Genomic DNA, 19796 nt, shown 5'->3' with positions numbered 1-19796 from the left:
AATTAATAACGTGGGTGAAAAACAGACTCCAAGCAACACATATATAGTCAACATCTGATGCCCTACTGCCCTGACACTAACCTGTCTACTTCCACTACATGTGTAAGTGTGTGTAGCATGTATTCTAACCATGGTAAGGAAACTGCACACCATCATTTTCATGTTTTATCTTCCTCTCTTGAACACTCGTCAAATGGTGCTGCACTGCAACTGGAGAAGGGAATTATTAACATGAGAGGTGGGAGGAAGAAGGGGGAAACATTGTGTTGAGATCATGAACATTGTGCAATTTTTTCTCTTTTGTACTGATATGACACTGATACCCAGTCTGGCCCCATTCAACACATTTCCACTGAAGAACACATTTCAGTTTCAATTTTAGACTCTAAACACCTTCTTAGACTGGTTTCATCCAGCATCAGTGCCTGCCATGCCAATTTCCCTCCTATTACAGTATAATTCATTGGGAATTCATTCATCCTAGAACTGCATATTTTTGTCCGTTATATTTATTTTCATAACATTTGGTTCCAATAACAGTTCTTGCATGGTTTTTAAAATAAAATGTAAGTCTTTTGAAACCTGTTCTTAGTCTTTCCTTCCTGTGACAGGGTGGCCCACAAAGCAGCTACAAAAGTTTACATTGAATGAAAAAAAGATCATGTCCACAATGCAGGACTTTTTAAATAATAAACTAGCCTGAAATACACTCAGACTCTTATTTTGAAATGTCTATGATTTGCTAATTCCAGCTACTCGTTCATCTACAACATATTACAAAATAAGCAAAATAAAGTAAATATTGTCATAATTAATCAACAGTAGATCATAAACAATCTATTGAGATAACTATGTGGTATTCATTGATTGCAAACTGCCCTGTAACCGCAATCCTGTAGAATACACATCAGTGCCAAGTTTTGACTTTGAACTTGCAGTTCAATAATCACATTAGGCTGTGTCATGATTCCTGTTTTTCCATCCCCAAATTTAAGACCTCTTAAATGACTACTGCTATATCATTTAAGTCTTTTGTGGCCTTAATTTTGATAAAACTATATTTAGGACATTTTAAAACTTTTTAAAGGAATAGTTCGCCCAACAATGAAAATTTGCTGATAATTCACACTCAGCTCATCCAATTATGGACTCAAATTTTGTCCAGAAGCAATAGTTTAAAACACAATAATGATGGATTTATTTCCAACAAATAAGATATTAACTGATGGACTGGAGTGGTGTGGATTGTGATGTTTTCATCAGCTGTTCAGGCAAATTTATTTCTGACTAAATTCCTCCAAATCTGTTCCAGAGAAGAAATAAACTCATATACATCTAGGATGGGCTGAGGGTAAGTACATTTTCAATTTTGGGTGAACAATTCCATTAAGGAGTTGTTGGGACCCTGTTTGAATACCATGTATGCTTACAGACTTTTTATGCTGTACCATTTATGTCTTTGATCGGCTCTCACGTCAGTGTAAAAGTAGGCTGTTTTTTAAAGATAACTGTTACAGTGTCGCAGATCCCACAGCAGAGACCAGGCTCTGGTATCAGCACCATTTCAGTGTAAAAGGCGTATTCATGTTTATATGTGATGCTCACCTGCATCGACATCATTCGGCCAGCCGCTGGACTGGGAGCTGGTGCCGGCCGGAGAACGACTGTAGAAGACATCATCAACAGGACTCTCCATCTCACTGTCATCTATAGACTTACGCTTATTAGAGCTACAGAGAGAGACGGAGAGACCAAGAGAGAGGTTAATCGATATCCCTGTGACAGATTCCTGTAGACTCATAGAGAGAAACACAGAAAAAGTGCAGAAACACAGAAGACTGTGACAGACTTAGTACCTCCGAGGAAGACTGGCGTACAGCTCCACCTCAGACCTACAGCGCAAGAAGAACCACAGACAAAGGGGAAACAGAAGGAAGGACAAAAAGGAGAGCAAGACAGATCAAATTTCCACTGAAGAGAAACTGAAACGGGCACAAAGAACAGGCATATGGGTGTATGTGTTTTCACCTTGTGGATGGAGGAGAGGCAAGTGAACGTCTGCCGAGTGCTACTTGGTTGATATTGTAGTAACCGGGACTTTCCAGATCCGCAAGAGAGAAATTAGGACCTGATGCTGTTGCAACGGGTGCTGCGGAAGAGACAAACATGTTGAAGTTTGAACTTCTGAAATGTAAAAACTAAAACTTAAATATCATATAGAGAGAAGTTACTAATAAATATATGCTTAATTAATGTTAGATGTATTTACTACCCCAACAATGCCAGATCTAGGTATTACAACGTGCTTAACGATAGCATCACTTGTTTTAATAACTTTTACAACAAAATTATGGAACTCTAAGACTGATTAAGATACAGTAACCTAACAAATCAGAATATCAAATTAGCGATTTGAGTCAGCCATAATAACTTCAGCGAGTGGGCGAGAGTCCTCTGTTTGATTTGGTCTGTTTAACAAACTGTTCCACTGATTCATAAATGAGAATTCAACAATTAAGCAGTTTGTTCATGAATTGGGCAAAGCAAAAAAAAAATATTTTATTTTTTTTGCAGTGTACTGCTCATTTAAGAAAACACTAGCATGCGTTACAGTACTTACTCTGAGACACTCGTACCAGCTCGGCTACGTTCCACACCCCTGAAGTCACAAAGCAGTCCTGAAAACTCAGATGTCCTGCAGAAACAATACAAATTCACATTCCTCACCCAACTGAAACCTGGGCTCTGTGATAAGAGACCAGTACCACATGCATCCATCATCAAAATATAATGCAAAATTTATAAAAAGACAATAGGGGTGGGAATCGCAGGGTACCTCACGATACGACATAATGACGATACATGGCTCACGTCACGATAACGATAATATCACGATACAGCGATTCTGTAATATATTGCTAGACAATCATATAATGATACATCACGATATCTGTCTAACTATGAAAACAAAATGCCTGTGAAAAGGTTAAGTGCAAGTTTTCTTTCTTTATTCAGGTACAAACTTTTAGAAAACAGCAAAAAAAAAGTTCTGTAAATCAATTTTAACATTAAATTAATAATTTTATTCTTGGACTTCTTAAAAGCTTACACTTTTCTCTGTGTGTAAACCAACTAGTTTAACTGCTTATCAACTGCCCTGCACATATGGCATGCAGGGAGAAAATAGCCGTTCGCATCGCGTCTTTTGCACGCTCAGGTTCGTTATATCAAATGTAGATGCGCGACAAGCACACATACTTCTGCGCCACATGACGGCTCTGACAAGGTTTTGTTTCGCCGTCCATGCCATTGGTGCCGATTTATGTTTCCAGTCGGTGCCCACTGCCCTCACACTGCATAATGCGCACTTGTAATATCTGAGAGAGAATAACTGGACGCGCTGGCAGCTCTCTCTCTAACACATATAGTGAGGGAAATCCACCTGCGATTCGAGCAGAGAGGCTACTCACGGACTGAATATGCGCTCTGCAATAATAACATGATCGGTGCCTATGGTCCACGCTAATAGCTGTTCTGGCACTTCCGGGGCAGTTTTTTTAGTTCTCATCTCCATAAACATATAAAATATAGCAGTAGAGCTAATACAGTGGCTGGAAATCTGTTTATCCTTCGGTTCCTCGTGCTTCACCATCTTCATAGAGAACGTGGTTCATGGTTGCTCAGAGTGCTTTGGAAAGAAGCTGGAAATGGCGCCTGCGCGATTTCCATGCATGTTTAGACGCTGGAAGCAGGGAAATCTATTTAGAGCGCCTTATTGTATTAATGAAAATATCGCTATTTGGCGCCAGATATCGATTCTCGTATCGCATGGAGAAGGATCGCGATATATCGCCATAACGATTTATTGTCCCACCCCTAAAAGACAATAATAACAAGTATCCTGCGTTTCAGACAAAAGCTAGCCAGTTAATTGTAGTCTAACACTCTTGCTTGTGTGATTGCTGTGCTCAAGTAAGAGGCCAGTAAGATTTATTTATTTTTTTTAAAGAAATTAATATTCACCATGGACGCAATAAATTCATCAAAAATTACAGTAAAAACTTATATTATTACAAAAGATTTCTACTTAAAATAACATGCCGTTTTCTGAACTTCCTATTCATTAAAGAATCTTTTAAAGAAAAACTGTATCACACTTTCTGCAAAAATATTAAGCAGCACAACTGTTTTCAACATTGATACTAATAAGAAATGTTTCTTGAGCAGAAAATCAGCTTATTAGAATGATTTCTGTAGGATCATGTGACACTGAAGACTGGAGTAAAACTTAAAATTCAGCTTTGCATCACAGGAATAAATTGCATTTTAAAATACATACAAACAGAAAACATTTATTTTAAATTGTAATATTATTTTACAATTTAACTGTATTTTTGATTAAATAAATGCAGACTTGGTAAGTGTAAGAGACTTTTTTTTTTTTTATATCTTACAGACTCTGAGCCTTTGCATGGTATAACCGTGTATAAGTCCATGTGATAGCCTATATTTTTCTCACCGTTTGGTGGGGGTTTGATGTCCGCCTCTCCTTGTTGATTGGAATTGTCTGATTGCCCAGATTCTGCATTGAGAAATAGAGAAAAGATGCATATAAATGGCTCATATTCAATGTTCGTATTGGATTGTTCAGTGATGTTTAGGCACTTGGATACAACAACACAGCGAGCAGATATTGTCGAGCCGGGTGAACACGAGAGAGAGAGCGAGAGAGGGAGAAAATGAGAAACAAGTGTCTGAGTACATATGCATGAAAGTGTGCGTTATCAGCATAGTTTATTGCAGGCTGCATGTGCATGTGTGTTTGTGGAGGTGTTTATCGGGCGGCTGTAGGTGATAAGGGAACACACTGGCTCATGCCAGCATGATTTGATAGAGTGTGTAGAGATTAGGACAAATACACTCGCACAACCAAAAGAACAGCAGTCTGAATGGAGGAGAAAGAGCGAGACGGTTTCTTTTTTCTCTACATTAAGCATGTTGTCTCCATCTCTCTCTGTCTCTCGTTCTCTCTTTTTCTGGAGTCCTGGCAGCCATTTTAGCCTTTGGCAGCCATCTTAGTATTGGCGGTGCACACACATTCCTGCTAGCTGACGACACACACACACACACACACAGGATAAACATAGGCCCAAACCCATGAACAAGGCTGGAAAATGTGTACAGTAGTTTGTGTTTCACATGGCATACAGCATCTCAAGTACTGTTTGAGCTCACCGACGCTCAGACTGAGAGTAAAAGCCCTGCCACAAACAGTCCATAACTCATTCAGTCTCAATGAGTGTTGGAGATTTTCCGCGAGATGAGCAACAGCTACCATTTGACTTTGAAAGAAGCCCAGGCTGGTGTTACTCTTTCAAAACCATCACGTATTTGTCATTTTGGAGCTTGGCAGCAGCTGTCACATTTTCACTTATCAATACATATTAAAAAAAAGAGCGGCTGGGATGTTTTCACCTTTTGTGTTCCATGTAGGGAAGAATGTCATACATGGAAGCAAATAATGACTGAACTTGTGAACTTTTTGATACAGTGTCAAAAGTTACATACGCACAGATTGGTGCAGACTGTAAACACTGTAACTGATTTCACCAACACACAAATTACCAAAAACATATTCATACAATATGTACTGTTCATCTAGAGCAGCTTCATACTCCTATTGTTTCTGAAGGGGCATCGCTGCCAGTCATGATTCTCCTAGTGTGCTCTAGTAGGTGAGAAAAGACAACCAAAAGAGGGAAAACACTAGTTTAACTATTTCTTAACGAACCCCAACCTAAATTTATTATTTTCTACATTTTACTACTACATCTACTACATTTTCATAGGTAATTTATTCCTGTGATCAAAGCTGAATTTTCAGCATCATTACTCCAGTCTTTAGTGTCACATGATCCTTCAGAAATCATTCTAATATGCTGATTTGATGTTGAATACAATGATACATTTTTTTCAGGATTCTATGATAAATAGAAAGTTCAAAACAACAGCATTTATTTGAAATGGAAATATTTTGTCATTACTGTCACTTTTGATCAATCTAATGGTGCCCTTGCTGAATAAAAGTATTCATTTCTTTTAAAAAATAATTACTGACCCCACTGTGTGCATAATTTTCTTTTTGCAAAAATATTTTCTTTTTGTTTCTGTTATTTTAGATAAAATGTTATCGTCATATGCTTTTAGAATAGAATAGAGCTTACATTTTTGAACAGCAATATGAAACAAGCAAATGTGCTACTAAACTTTATAGGCAGTTATTCTCATGCATTTTCATTTCACAGACATTTTTGTTTCATAGAAAAAGTTACTAGTTTAGAGTGACATGAGAATTTTTCATTTTCACAGATTACAGTAAACATTATTTACTCCCTCTCATGACAGTCTAAGCATCCATGCCATCTCTTTGATTTCCCGTCTTATGTCTTATTATTTTTTTTTCTAAATGAGCTGCCTATTAATTTGATAAAAGTGGGACATATAAATCATAACTCTTCTGAAGTCATAATGACAGCTTTGTGTGAGGAGCAGCCTAAAACTTCTTCAATATAATTTTATTCACTCATAGTCTTTCCAGCCGCTGCAGCTGTCAAATGAAATTTGGTGCACGTTGCATCAAGTTTAATGATTACAAGTCAGTAGATGTCCATATACGTCCTTTTTATTATAATGTATAATGACTTTAGGTGTGTGTATGCTTGTGCTTATAAAACGGCTCTCTTTTTCTGACCAAACAGATGATAAACCCCATACAGCCTCTTTTTCGTCGCCCCCTCCCTCCGTCCCCGTTTATCAGCATGCAGTTGGGTTTCGCTTAAGAGGTTTAGCATTATGTTGTTAAACATTCTGACCTTTTTTTAATCCATAATGCTCTTAAAGTGTTCCAAAGCGCCCTAATCCCCTCCGCCTTCTCACTCCGCGGCTCTCCGCACTCATTTATCAGCCAATAGTCATCATTCTCAGGCTTTCTTTTGGCTCTAATTATTTATTTCTCATCCTGAGCTCAGTGTCACAATGAGAAATATCTCATAGCTGGAGGACATCCATATACGTGCGCTACTGGGCTGTTCTGACTGTGAGTGCGGTGGATTACGGATGCTCGGGAGTTACAGAGTCAGCCGAGACAAACATCTGTCTGCACTTACACATGAAGAGCTTTGGGGAGCAGCTCAGCGAACGTAAACTCATTTGTGAGGTTATTTCATTAAAAGCAAGCTGTTTTTCAATGTGCATTTGTGTGTGTAAATTTTTCTATGTATGCATGTGTAAGTCCGTGTATGAAGGAGCAGGTGTGTGAGAGTGGTTTCGGCACAGCCTGTCACCCATCTGTGTGCCCGTCTGCAGCCAGAGTCTGCCAATACAGACACACACACACACACACACACATAGAGAGAGAATGGAGGGAGACATGCACAGGCAGAGAGACAAGAGAAGAGAGCAGAAAAAATAAAGATGCATCTTTCACATAAATCCAAGTGTCTCCATCAGTGTGCTGACATAAATAGCTTTAACACACACTCAAAACAGCACGCGACAACCCTGGCTAAAGACAACGTGATTTGGGCTCTTTACAGGCTTTTGATTAGATGGGCACATCAGATCTCAAAGGAACCCCAGGAGGACCCTTGTCCACAAAGACAGAATAAAAGAATTAAGGCCAGAAAGAAAGAGAAGTTGGAATGATAATTACACTGTGTAACTCAAATGACTACAGAAGTGAAAATAATCACCTAGCGATAGATCGCAATTTGTTAAAAAAATAAGAAAAAAAGAAATGAAAGATTCCAGTATATTTTGCAGTATTTTGTTCTATTTTACTCTATTGCATTCTTTTTTAAAAAGCAAGAAAAAAAAGGAAAGAAAAATTTTTGCATAGTCAATTATACTGTATACTCTTCCTGTTCAAACTGTTTTGATCAGTAATTTTTTTTAATACTTCTACTAATACTTCTATTCAGCAAGGATACATTAAACTGCTAAAAAAAGGACCGTAAACAGATATATAGTTTTACAAAATAAATATGATATTAATGTATGATAGAACTAAATATGATAATAAAGTGATATTATTTTTAACTTTATAATCGTAAAAAAATCCTGAAAAAAGGTTTCCATAAAACTGTTTCTGTTTCTTGAGCATCGAATCAGCATATTAGAATGATTTCTGAAGGATCATGTGACACTGAAGACTGGAGTAATGATGCTGAAAATTCTGCTTTGATCACAGAAATAAATTACATTTTAAAGCATATTCAAATAGAAAACAGTTATTTTAAATTGTAACAATATTTTGCAATATTGCTGTTATTAACATTAAGCAAATAAACTGGAGACAGGAGATTTCATTTAATATAACATTAAAAATCTTACAGACCAAAAAACTTCTGTACCGTACAAAAAAAAACAAAAAACTATATTTTCTTTATTTTATATCAATACTAACAATAGATTATTGTGACATTTGACTCATGAGAATGAGATTAATTTGCAATATATATATATAATAATGAGTGTAGAAGAATTCTTAATTTCCATGACATTATGTAAAAACCTGCAATAATGCAAAAGAATAAGACAATTTTCCTTATGCTAAATAAGATTTTGCATTGTTTTCTTGTGTTTTTGCATTCCACAGCGACCTGGACATGATTTTGAGAGGTTTACCCATCACAGGTTTTTTAAGTCTTTTCTCATTCTGCCCAGTAGGGGGCTCCTCAGGGCAGTGAGGAAGTCAGACATATAAACAGCAGAGCGAAAAGCCCTAGAGCTTTGGAGACAGCAGGTGATGCGATTTGGGCCATTTAGGGCAGTCACAGGTGTGCAATTTCACATCAACAAACATCACCTTTCAGTGTCAATAAAAATAAACAGTTTGTTGACACTTGTGGTTTGATCGCTGTGGTTGTCTTTCCTTGCAGTACAAGCGCAAGTCCAATAAATGATATGCAATGCAAACAGAGAAACACACTTATAAAGCTCCTCAGACTTACTATCTAATGCTAAATCTGTCCAGATAGAGCAGGATGTGCATCCATTTGTGTGTATGTGTGTGAGTGAGTGTGTGTCCTCAGAACACCCTGTGACCCAGACAGGATGTGACTGTTAAACAGGCTTCACAATAGTTCACTGTGTGAAGGGCTACACAGGATACCAGGTATAAAACACACTCACACACATTGGCATTTTAACCTGTATTTCAACATTTAGAGCATATTTATCAACTATTTGTATTGCACGATAACAGTTTGCATCATAAACCAACTCCAATTTGTACATAAAAATCTTGGTTGGTTTTAGTGCTGCTTCCTGAGTCAATCGTTGCTATTATTATTGCATACTCAAAGTTAGTGATTTGAACAAATGCCTAACCCTAAGTATTACACTTCAAAACTGAAGGACAGACCTGAGTCATATTGTCAAAATACCAAAATACCCTTAGCATTCAAATATTCTGGAATCTGTAAGATTTTTCTTTTGGCATTTTTCTTTTTTAAAGAAGTCTCTTCTGCCCACCAAGGCTGCATTTATTTGATCAAAAATACAGTAAATACTGTAAAATATTATTAGAATTTAAAATAACCCTTTTCAATTTGAATATATAGTAAAATGTAATTTATTCCTGTGATGTAATGCTGAATTTTCAGCATCATTACTCCATTCTTCAATGATCATTGAGAATTCATTCTAATATGCTGATTTGCTACTCAAGAAACATTTTTTTTTATTATAAATGTTGAAAACTGTTGTGCTGCTTAATATTTTTGACACAAACTTTGATTTCTTTCAGGGTTCATCAATGAATAGAAAGTAAAGAACAGCATTTATTTGAAAAAGAAATCTTGAATCTTTACTGTCACTTTTGATCAATTTAATGCATCCTTGATGAATAAAACTATTTACTGATCCCAAACTTTTCAATGCTAACAACACCCTATCATAATAGCGGTGCGTTTTGCACAGGCCAGCACACTTGATCTTCAGAAAAATGTGCAGATCTTTTTGGACAGTGCCACAGAGATCCACCGAACTGATCATGTGATATAAAAACGCCACTTTATGCCACAGAAAAAGAAAGAAAGTGATACAAAGAAAGAGCCCGAAGGAGGTCTGGGAACAGAAGGTTCTGCCAAAAAAGCCGGGAGAGAGAATTAGGAGGGGGAAGGCAGACGGGATCTGTTGCCAAGGAAAGTGAAGAGAAGAGAGGAGTACACAACATACATCTAGACAAAGAGAACAGAGCGAACAGACAACTAATAGAGGAGGAGAACAAACAGAATAACAGACAGAAGACACACGCTGATACATGAACACACATACACTTTGACCTCCAGTCACAGAGCCAGAAACCTAACATGCTTGCATGTGAAAGGTGGGTTTTTTTTTTCCAGCCATCACAGAGCTGGAAACCGACTGCACGGGTCAATGGCATTTGGGGGTTCCGATCCAGACCCCGCCCCCTGAGCTGCCTGCCTTGCTGTTCTTTGTGCATTGTGTAGTTGGAGCACACAGATGCTCAATGATGTCATGAGTGTGTGTGGTGCAGCCGGTCGCATGGTCATCTGAGGTCACGGAGGGTTAGCGAACTGTCAATCGTGACAGCTGGATGAGGGAAGAAACTCTTACACATGCATACACAGGCCTCGCATGAGTTTATCCACTAGAAATTGGGGCGAAATGCATGCATTTGTGTGTTTATGCACTTAGCGCTATGATCCTTTAGTGCTACCGCAATAAATAGCCTCAGAACATGATTAGAGGATCCAATAAGCTTTTCCCAGAATCCTCCGTAGTCCGAAAAACAAGCAAACATCTGAGCATAAATGTACACAAACACAACAAACATCTCAACAAGGAAGTGCAGACACAGATCAGAGTCTAAAGACCAGCTGTTCTCTGCTGACCCAAGCTCAGTGTGTGTGTGTGCGGTTTGGCTTTTATCTTATTAAATGAGATAAGGAGCTTGTCCCGTCTAAATTCTCGCTGTTCATCTGATCCAGGACCTTCTCTTCTCAGATGTTGCCTGACACGAAGCAGCCGGTCTGAGGAACGCGGAGTAGGACGGTCCCAGGCTTCAGCTAAGGCCTATGGAGCCATAGGAGCCTTTCCAAATGACAGAAGCCGAAAGCAAACATGCTAAATAAAATTTTGTCCTAAAGAAAATGTGAGTAGTGTTCACCAGTGCAAAACATGGTACCACAATGCCAGAGTGTATTTGGGTGATTGCACAGGCACAGCCATGCAATAGGGTTGCGCGACAATGGTTAAACTATTAATCACAATTATTTCCCTCCAAAACTATAATCACAATTATTAAAAATGATTGTTCACATTTATTAAATTTATTTTTAAGATTTATCAGAATTACTACAAAGTTGCCAGGTTGGAAAGATCAGCCCGATCTCATTCAATTCGTACATATTTTACGAGGTAGCTAGGGTTGGGTACCGTTCACATTTGAACCGGTACGGTACCAGTATCGGTACCTGTAATTCGGTACCGGTACCCAACGGTACCTTTTTACTCTCTGTGCAACAACAAAAACATTTATTTCAGTGAAAAAATAAGTCAAAAACTCTCAATTTCAACATTTTGAACAATAGGGCCCACCAATTTTTATATTTCTTCCAGAAATCCTTGTGTTTAATTTTTTCTGATAATCAAATGAAATCATGAAACACTTATTTATTTTTAATCAAATGAAAATGAAACCCTTTTATTTTTTGGCAAACAAACAGGTTTACTGTTAAAATTAATATATGGTAGAAATATTGTGTGAATATTCCTTAAAGTTTTAATAATTGTATTTTTTCTACAATTAAGTGGTTAATGTGGTTGTAATAATTATTTGTATCATTTAATTGCTTTATTTAAATTTGTCAGTAAATGGAATATATAAAGACATACATTATACTGTACAAAAGTAATATATTTCTGTTACATGTTAAACCACACTTTTATTTTGACAGTATGGCCGTGAAGTTTATGTGTGTATACAGTATGATATTATGCTAGTTTTCTCATGAAGTGACTCTCACAGCCTGTAAGTTCATGTGTTCATGTAGTGAAATGCAGAGACCGAAAATCACCGCGAGTTCACGTGTGCTTCTGTATTTATGTAGTAAACAAAACCGTGTCTCCGCCATTCATACATACAAAGGCTAGCGGAACATGAAGAATTCATATTTAAACCGTCTTTTTGCGTTTTAATATTCACATACGCTAGTTCATATCGCGATTCGAATTAAGTGACAGACCTTCTTTTATTCATCCAAAAATTGATGAATTCAGTTGCATTCCGCGCTATAGAGTAAATTCCGTTTTTATGAAAGGACTCCATCTTGTCCTCGTTTTCGTGGAAACCATATGACCCTAGAAATGTAAGCACACTTCAGAACATTTCGGTTTGCCCTGTGTTGCTTTTTAAAGAGTTGCAGGGGTGACATCATGTCACAGGGTCTCTCTCTCTCTCTCTCTCATGCGCCCAAATGCGTTAAAGTACCGAAATTTGGTATCAAATTATTTAATGTGAATCGGTACTCAGTAGTATCGACGCAATTCGGTTTGTACCCTTAAAAGTACCGAGTTCGGTACCCAACCCTAGAGGTGGCTAATTCGTACGACCTCATTCGTATAAATTCATACGATTTTTGCCAAATCATACATATTTTACGAGTTCCAGAATTCGTATGAATCTGTACGAATGATCTACACCCGTCACTGGGGTTTAGACAAATCGTACAAATTCGTACGAATTAGCCACCTCGTAAAATACGTATGAATTAGTCGTGAGAAAGCGTTGGAAAGATTCATTAAAACACTGAGAAGAAAATGCATGCATTTAAGATTTAAACTCTTGACACATCTGGCAACCCCAATCATAATGCAAGACAAAAAATAATAATATGTTTAATAAATGAAATGTCGACCTTGGAAGTGGTATAGGACTGTACAAGCTTTGGATGTGTTGATGGAAGTGATTGAATGAATATTTCAGAATCGATTCTGAGCTTTTTTTCCTCGCATATGGCACGTGTGCGGGCTAGAGACGCGGCGGGCTTCATTGCACAGAATTTGCGCTGAGACACGTGCACATTGCTTGACAGTGTGTGCTTCCACCCGATGTGTTTTACTTTAGATATGCTTTCATTTATACCATGTGGAATACAGTACTATTAGATGCATGAAACTCTCACACTGACAGACTTTCGTGTGTGCTTTGTGTTTGTCCTGAAGCTCGATTGTGGCTGCGGTTAAATGCAGTTGCATTTTCGAATACTTTACTGAAACGGATGTATACACAGTCATGTTTTCAGAGCAGGACAAAACATCTGATAGGTCGAAATAGATCAGTGCATTAGTCTGAATGCAGCCTGTTAAAGCTGCCACTGTCTATGATAAAGTAAATTTTGCACAAAATAAATTCGATTTAAAATTTATATGAAAATGTAGCCATGTGCAGTAATATTGAAAACTGAGAATGTGACGCATCGTGATATTGAGTTGATAATGATAATCGTAATTTAATTGAATTGTGAAACCAAGATTCACACCCCTATTTTTAAGATGGTAGTACTGACACAGAGATTCCAACAATAAACAAAGCATAGAAACTCAACACAATTTTGGTTAAGATCTAAAGATGTATTTGTACAGCAGAAGAATTAATTGGGGAAAAAATGTAGATCAAGAATCGTTTTGGAATTGGATCGTGAAGTGCCTGAAGATTCCCACCCCTATAGACCTTTTTTCCTGAGTAACCGATGAACAGTGCCATGACGGATTCTAACTTCCGTTTGGGTGCTCTCGTGTGCCGGTCTCCATAGTAATCCGTTAAGATGGGGTAAAAAAAGATTGACTGAATTTAAACTTTTTCAATATAACTTAACATAAAAATGTGCGGCGGATTAAGCAGTGCTGTTGTTGGCTGTCACAGTAACGGCAATAATCTAAGGTATTCCTTTAAAGTACTTGTTTTGCGTTCCAGAAAATCTGTCATGTCCGGCGCTGTATGCATGGCTTGCAGCGCTTAAGTTAAAATACTGAGTGTGAAATAATAAAATGTTAAAATAATGTTTGCTCTTATCATTCTGAGGACAAAATCCCATGAACTTCGCCCCGATCGGGAGCTGTGCGCTCATCTGTTTTCAATTGAGCTAAACTCGCATCGCTTCGTGTCATCTTCCCACTCATTAAACTATGACAGGTCCTTTACTGCAAAAAGACAGTCATTGCGACACTGTAAAGTAATGAAACAATGGCGCCACATAATTTTTTATATTTTCATAGTTTTCACGTTATATTATCGGCTCAGAAAATATGTAAATGTGACTAGAAACCGGAAATGTAAAGCACCGTTGTAGTCAGGCGAGACTTCCGCGTTCAGAAAAAGGTCTATTTAACAACAAAAAAAGAAATCCCTAAGAACAGATTGGATCATGAAAAGTGGTGAGATGGAAGAGGTTAAACATTAGGTCTTTTCTGAATAGGAGTAAATTATTGCAGTTTGATGAAAGATGCGAAGATTGCAAACACCACAAATAACGTCCAAAAATCCTTCTGCATGAGTGACTAATATTTACGAGCCACAGAATGATCATAAAACAGTAAAGTGTTATTGTTTGTAAATGTCACAAACAGAGGCACTACAAGGCTGATGTGAGAATGGGGGTTTGAGATGTGGAGAAATAAAGAGAACGAGAGCGAAAGAGCCACGAAGGTTTCTCTAGTGGAACTGCAAGTGACTGCATCTGTTTGGCAGCAGCTCAGAAAAGTCTAGTGTTTCAGCCTCCACACACACACACACACACACACACACAGAGAAAGCTCAGAGAGAGCTAGTGTTTCAGGCCTCGGCCTCAGGGACTGCTATTCCCGGCTAGTTTATGAAAAACAGCTTTATGTGGAAAAAAGGGGAAACGTTGGAAGAGGGAGAAAGAGAGAGAGAGAGGCTGAATCAGAGGGAGTCTGCAGTTAGAAACAAAAACCACGTACACACCGCAAAGTTTTGGTGTGATAACCATATTTAAAAGTGGGAGTAAATCCCGAAAGTTACCAGTATGTGTGTGTTGGATGCAATAAAATCGACCCATGAACCCATGATAGCTGACAAAGTGATCGCACAATGAACACTGATGCCAGGGGTTTTACCTAGTGGGATTTGCAGCAGAATTTGTGATTGAGTCATGACCAACACATTAATTTCAGCCATTTGCATCACACCACAAGAAAGGAGACACACATCTCTTAAATAATTATAAACATAATTTTTTTTTTCTATTTATAATTTGTGCGTTTTCCTCTCCCTCTCCCCCCAGAAGCGAGCAGGAAGTGTGGTTCATGTTTAACGTGAGGAATAGAGGAGGAGACATCTGCTCTGTCCAGAAAGAGGCCACAGATGCATCAACTCTGTGACTCGGGCCAGAAGAGCACAGCTGGGAGGCAGGTGCTGTCTATCATCTGGCATGAAGCGAATCACAATAACCTCAAATGAACCGGCTCTATTCCCGCCCTAAGCAGCCTTCGGGGTTGAGCGGGACAGACCACCTCTCAGAAACACCTACAAGCCCAGATGTCATGCACTGCCAGCGCTATATATCATTACACATCGCTTTACAGAGCATGACGACTTCTAAAAAATGATCAGCAGAAACAGAACGCAGACAACGACTAGTTTACTTTCAGTAGGTTTTGTACTTAGAGGTTTGGAATGACAATTCTTTTGAAACACTATGAAAAACATACAAATCTAAGTCTGTGCAACACTAGAAAAGACGGTTTGAAAAAAAAAAAAAAAAAGGTCTCAAGTGTTTGTGTTTACATACAAAACAATAAACCAAAATTTGGTTCAAAGCTGTTGTGACTACCTGTATGGACTTTTTTTGTAAAGAAATTTATACTCAAGGATGTATTCAATTAAATGCTGTTCTTTTGAACTTTCTATTCATCAAATAAAGCAGAAAAAAATGTATCAGTTTCCTCAAAAATATTAAGCAGCACAACCATTTTCAACATTGATAATACTAAGAAATGTTTCTTGAGCAGCAAATCAGCATATTAGAATGATTTCTGAAGGATCACGTGACACTGAAGACTGGAGTAATGATGCTGGAAATCCAGCTTTGTATCACATGAATAAATGATACTTTATAATATAATTTAAATAGAAAACAGCTATTTTAAAGGGGTCATCGGATGCAAAATTCACTTGCAGTTAATGACGAAACTTTCATTGCTTTGGATGAACTATTCCTTTAATGCTGCCAGAGTTCAGTTGGATTTCTTAATTTGATCTGATCTATGCGATTTGATTTATTTTCAGCTACTAGTAGCAGCAGTCCAAGCTTTCGGCTTGCAACACCAGATGCAGCTCAGACATCTAAACATTTGCTTAGTGATTCAGTTTTCTGTTTTAGTTGGGTGGCGTTCACCTCACTGGCAGCGAGCGCACATACCCTGCGGCCGAGACGCTGGGTTTTCCCTCGTTTTCTTCCTCTCCTTTTCCATCCACTGTTCTTTTCATGGACTAGTATTTTCGTCGGCCACACCAACATCTGCAGATTCTCACAGAGAGCGCAGGAATTCTGTCACACTCGCTGTTGCAGAAAAAAGTCCCACTCGCTTCCCCCTTCTCATCAGGGGTGTCGACAGAGAGAGAGGGGGAGGGATTGAAGATGGAATGAGAGGAGAAAAAAAAAAAAAAGAGATAATTGCAGGAAAGTGGGATTATTAGGCCATCAGTATCCTTTCAGACCGAAACTGCCAGATAAGTGAAATCAGATGGAGAGACAGAGAGCAACACAAGGTCTGTCTGAGGCTCGGGAGAGGTTGTGATGGTCAAATGTCCAGCTTGTTTATTGGCTCGTATTTTTATTGTCATATTGTTGGGTGTCCATCCTTATTATTGCGACGCCACCATACAAAAGTTTGGAGTCTGTAAGATTTTTTTAATGTTTTTTGAAAGAAGTCTCTTCAGCTCAGCAAGGATGCATTTATTTTATCAAACACATCAAACATTAAATATTTTTACCATTTAAAATAACAGTTTTTTATTTGAATATATTTTAAAATGTAATTTATTCCTGTGATGCAAAGCTGAATTTTCAGCATCATTCAAAATGACATTTAAAATTAATCTTTTTGTGTTGCTTTGAAAAAGCAACTATATTCAGGTCTGAAACCACATGAGGATGAGTTTTGGTTGAACGACTCCTGTAAATACGGCCACTATTAGACTCTGAATGACCTGTTAAAATGATCGATTCCATCATTTTGGAAAAGCTGAAATTGAGGAGTCTGTGGCTACGTCCACACGAAGACGGGTTTCTCCGTATCCAATCTTTTTTTTTGCCTCAAATTCCGTAAACACGGAGTTGTCTCAGGAAATATCTGCGTCCACACGGAATCACTGAAACCGACTGAAAACGATGTAGTACACATGCCAGACCAATATGTGGCGCTGTAATTCTGCCACAGAGATACACAAAAAAACAGAGAAGAAGACTTGGACCATGTGCGTAAACCTTGCGCGCTGAATATAAACTAACACACAAAGCAGAAGATTTTGCTTTAATAAAACTAATGAGCTCAGTAGGTTCTGCAGCACGAACACAGGCACGTAGTCTGACATTGTTGTTGTTGTTGTTGTCGCTGTTATGTGACGTAGTGGTGTCTGATTAGGGGCGAGACGTGGGCTGATGACGTCATCATTTCAGAAAATATACGGATTCGCCGTCCACACGAAAACATGAAACCGGCGTTTTCAAATTTATCCACCCTGGGACCCGGTTTCAAAAATGATCGGTTTCACTCTTCGAAAACGCCGGTTTCGTGTGGACGAAACGCCTATACGGTAAAAAATTTATGCGTATACAGAGAAACGCGTCTTCGTGTGGACGGGGCCTGTGAGTGTGAAGTCACTTTAGATTTAGGTACGGGACTGTTAAAAAATGTGCTCTGGCACGTGTTTAGCTGGCCAGCAAGGATTCATCATTTTCTCATTAGCTTTGAGCTGCGGTAATTACATTCTACAAGTTAATTACTCCATTCGACATCTCTGCTGAATTAGAGGACAGAAAGTTCTAGAACAAAAGTGATCCCGAGTTCTGGAATCTCGTAACTAAGTTCTCTGGTTCTCCGATCAGAGCAGCTGGGACCCATTAACACATTTAGTACTGAATTGCACTCAATTTCTCCTACACGTCTTTCTCTTTACCTCACTAATGTTTCAAGAGTCCCTGGGGACCCTGGGATGGCTGGGACAGACAAAAACTCACAGATTTCCACTTCTTTTACACCATTCTCCCTTTCATTTTGCTCAGGCACACTGCATACGGGGTCAGGTTGAATCTATGTGAGTGTTTTCTGGCTTTATCCCTGCAGACAGTCAGTCACTCAATCTAATACTTTATGGCTTGTAGCCGTTGATCTGCTGTAGTTTTAGCTATAAAATATCATAATTCCCTGCAGTCACAAACACACTGCTACAAAACACACTTTGAGGGGAGGTGCGTGTGATTACTGAACTCATCCCCAAATGCTAGTCCGTCGGCATGTAAGAGCCTTATAGCTATGGAAGGGATAAATATATGGAGAAAATTACACAAATATGCTTTAAATACTACAAACTCACCCACATGTAGACACAGAAATCAGCAGTCAGAGAAAGCAAGAACTAATGTGTGTGTTGCGTCCAGGAGTGTTATTGCACATAGTAGCATCAAATCAGATTCTAGGATGAATAGTGCAATTGTTTTGTTTGCAGATAAACTATCTACAACAGAACACGGCAAGCCTGCTAATCTCTTTAGGAAAATCGCTTTAGGGTGCAAATCGCCTTTGCTGAAATATGGTACATACAATGGCCACAAGAAAATATTATGCAACACTTAACTTGTATATCAAGAGGCACTTATTTTAAATGTAGTGCCTGCATTTTCATTTTTAATTGCCATTGCTTTTATTTAAAAGTTCACAAGTTTGGGGTCAGTAAGATTATTTTTTGAAACAAATAAATATTTTTCAGCAAGGCCACATTAAACTGATCAAAACTAGTTGACAGTAAAGACATTCATAACTAACAGAAATAGACTTATATTTCAAATAAACAAGTTTTTTTGGACTTATTCATCAAAGAACCCTGAAAGACAAAAATACTAAGCAAATTGATATTAAAGACAAAATAATTTCTGAAGGATCATGTGACACTAAAGACTGGAGTAATGTTGCTAAAAATTCAGCTTTGCTTCACAGGAATTAATTAAACTTCATTTTAAAATATAATCAAATGGAAAACAGCTATTTTAAATTGCAATAATATTTTGCAATATCACTGTTTTACTGTATTTCTGATCAAATAAATGAAGCCTTGGTGAGCAGAAGAGACTTCTTTTAAAAACATTTTAAAAATCTTCCCAGCTGTTGAATGGTAGTTTATGTTGCCTGAGGAAATATATTTAGTGAATAAGAAACAAGGAAGGAATTGTTGTAGAAATGTTTATTTGTATGGTGTATACTGTAAGCACAAAAGTTTTTGAATAAACTCTCTCTCTCTCCAAATATTTCTGGGCAGTAATAGAGCTTCCATTGTTCGAGACGAGAGGAAGCAGAAACCGTATCCTCACTGACCTGAATGTGACGTGTGTGTGTGTGTGTGTGTAAGAATGAGAGCAAGAGAATGTGTCTGTGCTGACAGCTCCCCATAATGCACTTCCTCCGGACTCTTTGATGCCCCATCACACACACAGAGAAATATTACACAGTCTATGTGTCAGTGCCCT

The 19796-nt window shown here is 38.1% G+C and overlaps 1 protein-coding gene across 38 annotated transcripts in view; it reads right to left on the bottom strand.

The window, feature by feature from the left end:
• The window catches only part of LOC306874034 (nuclear factor 1 X-type-like), a 103981-nt gene that overhangs the window by 15224 nt on the left and 68961 nt on the right, over positions 1–19796 (bottom strand). For 20 of the 38 annotated variants that reach the window (XM_079423724.1, XM_079423710.1, XM_079423721.1 and 17 more), the window contains 6 exons: positions 4520–4582; positions 2621–2695; positions 2029–2149; positions 1857–1892; positions 1606–1730; positions 130–210 (listed from right to left, as the gene is read on the bottom strand). In XM_079423724.1, coding sequence (XP_079279850.1) covers positions 130–210; positions 1606–1730; positions 1857–1892; positions 2029–2149; positions 2621–2695; positions 4520–4582 — 501 coding nt within the window. The remainder of the gene's footprint in view (positions 1–129; positions 211–1605; positions 1731–1856; positions 1893–2028; positions 2150–2620; positions 2696–4519; positions 4583–19796) is intronic. The other 18 variants (XM_079423743.1, XM_079423720.1, XM_079423722.1 and 15 more) reach the window with 3 other exon arrangements.

The sequence above is a fragment of the Barbus barbus genome, assembly GCF_936440315.1.
Source record: "Barbus barbus genome assembly, chromosome: 8".
NCBI lineage: Eukaryota > Metazoa > Chordata > Actinopteri > Cypriniformes > Cyprinidae > Barbus > Barbus barbus.
Note: the sequence above shows the minus strand (reverse complement) of the source record. Positions and strands in the feature narration are given on the sequence as shown.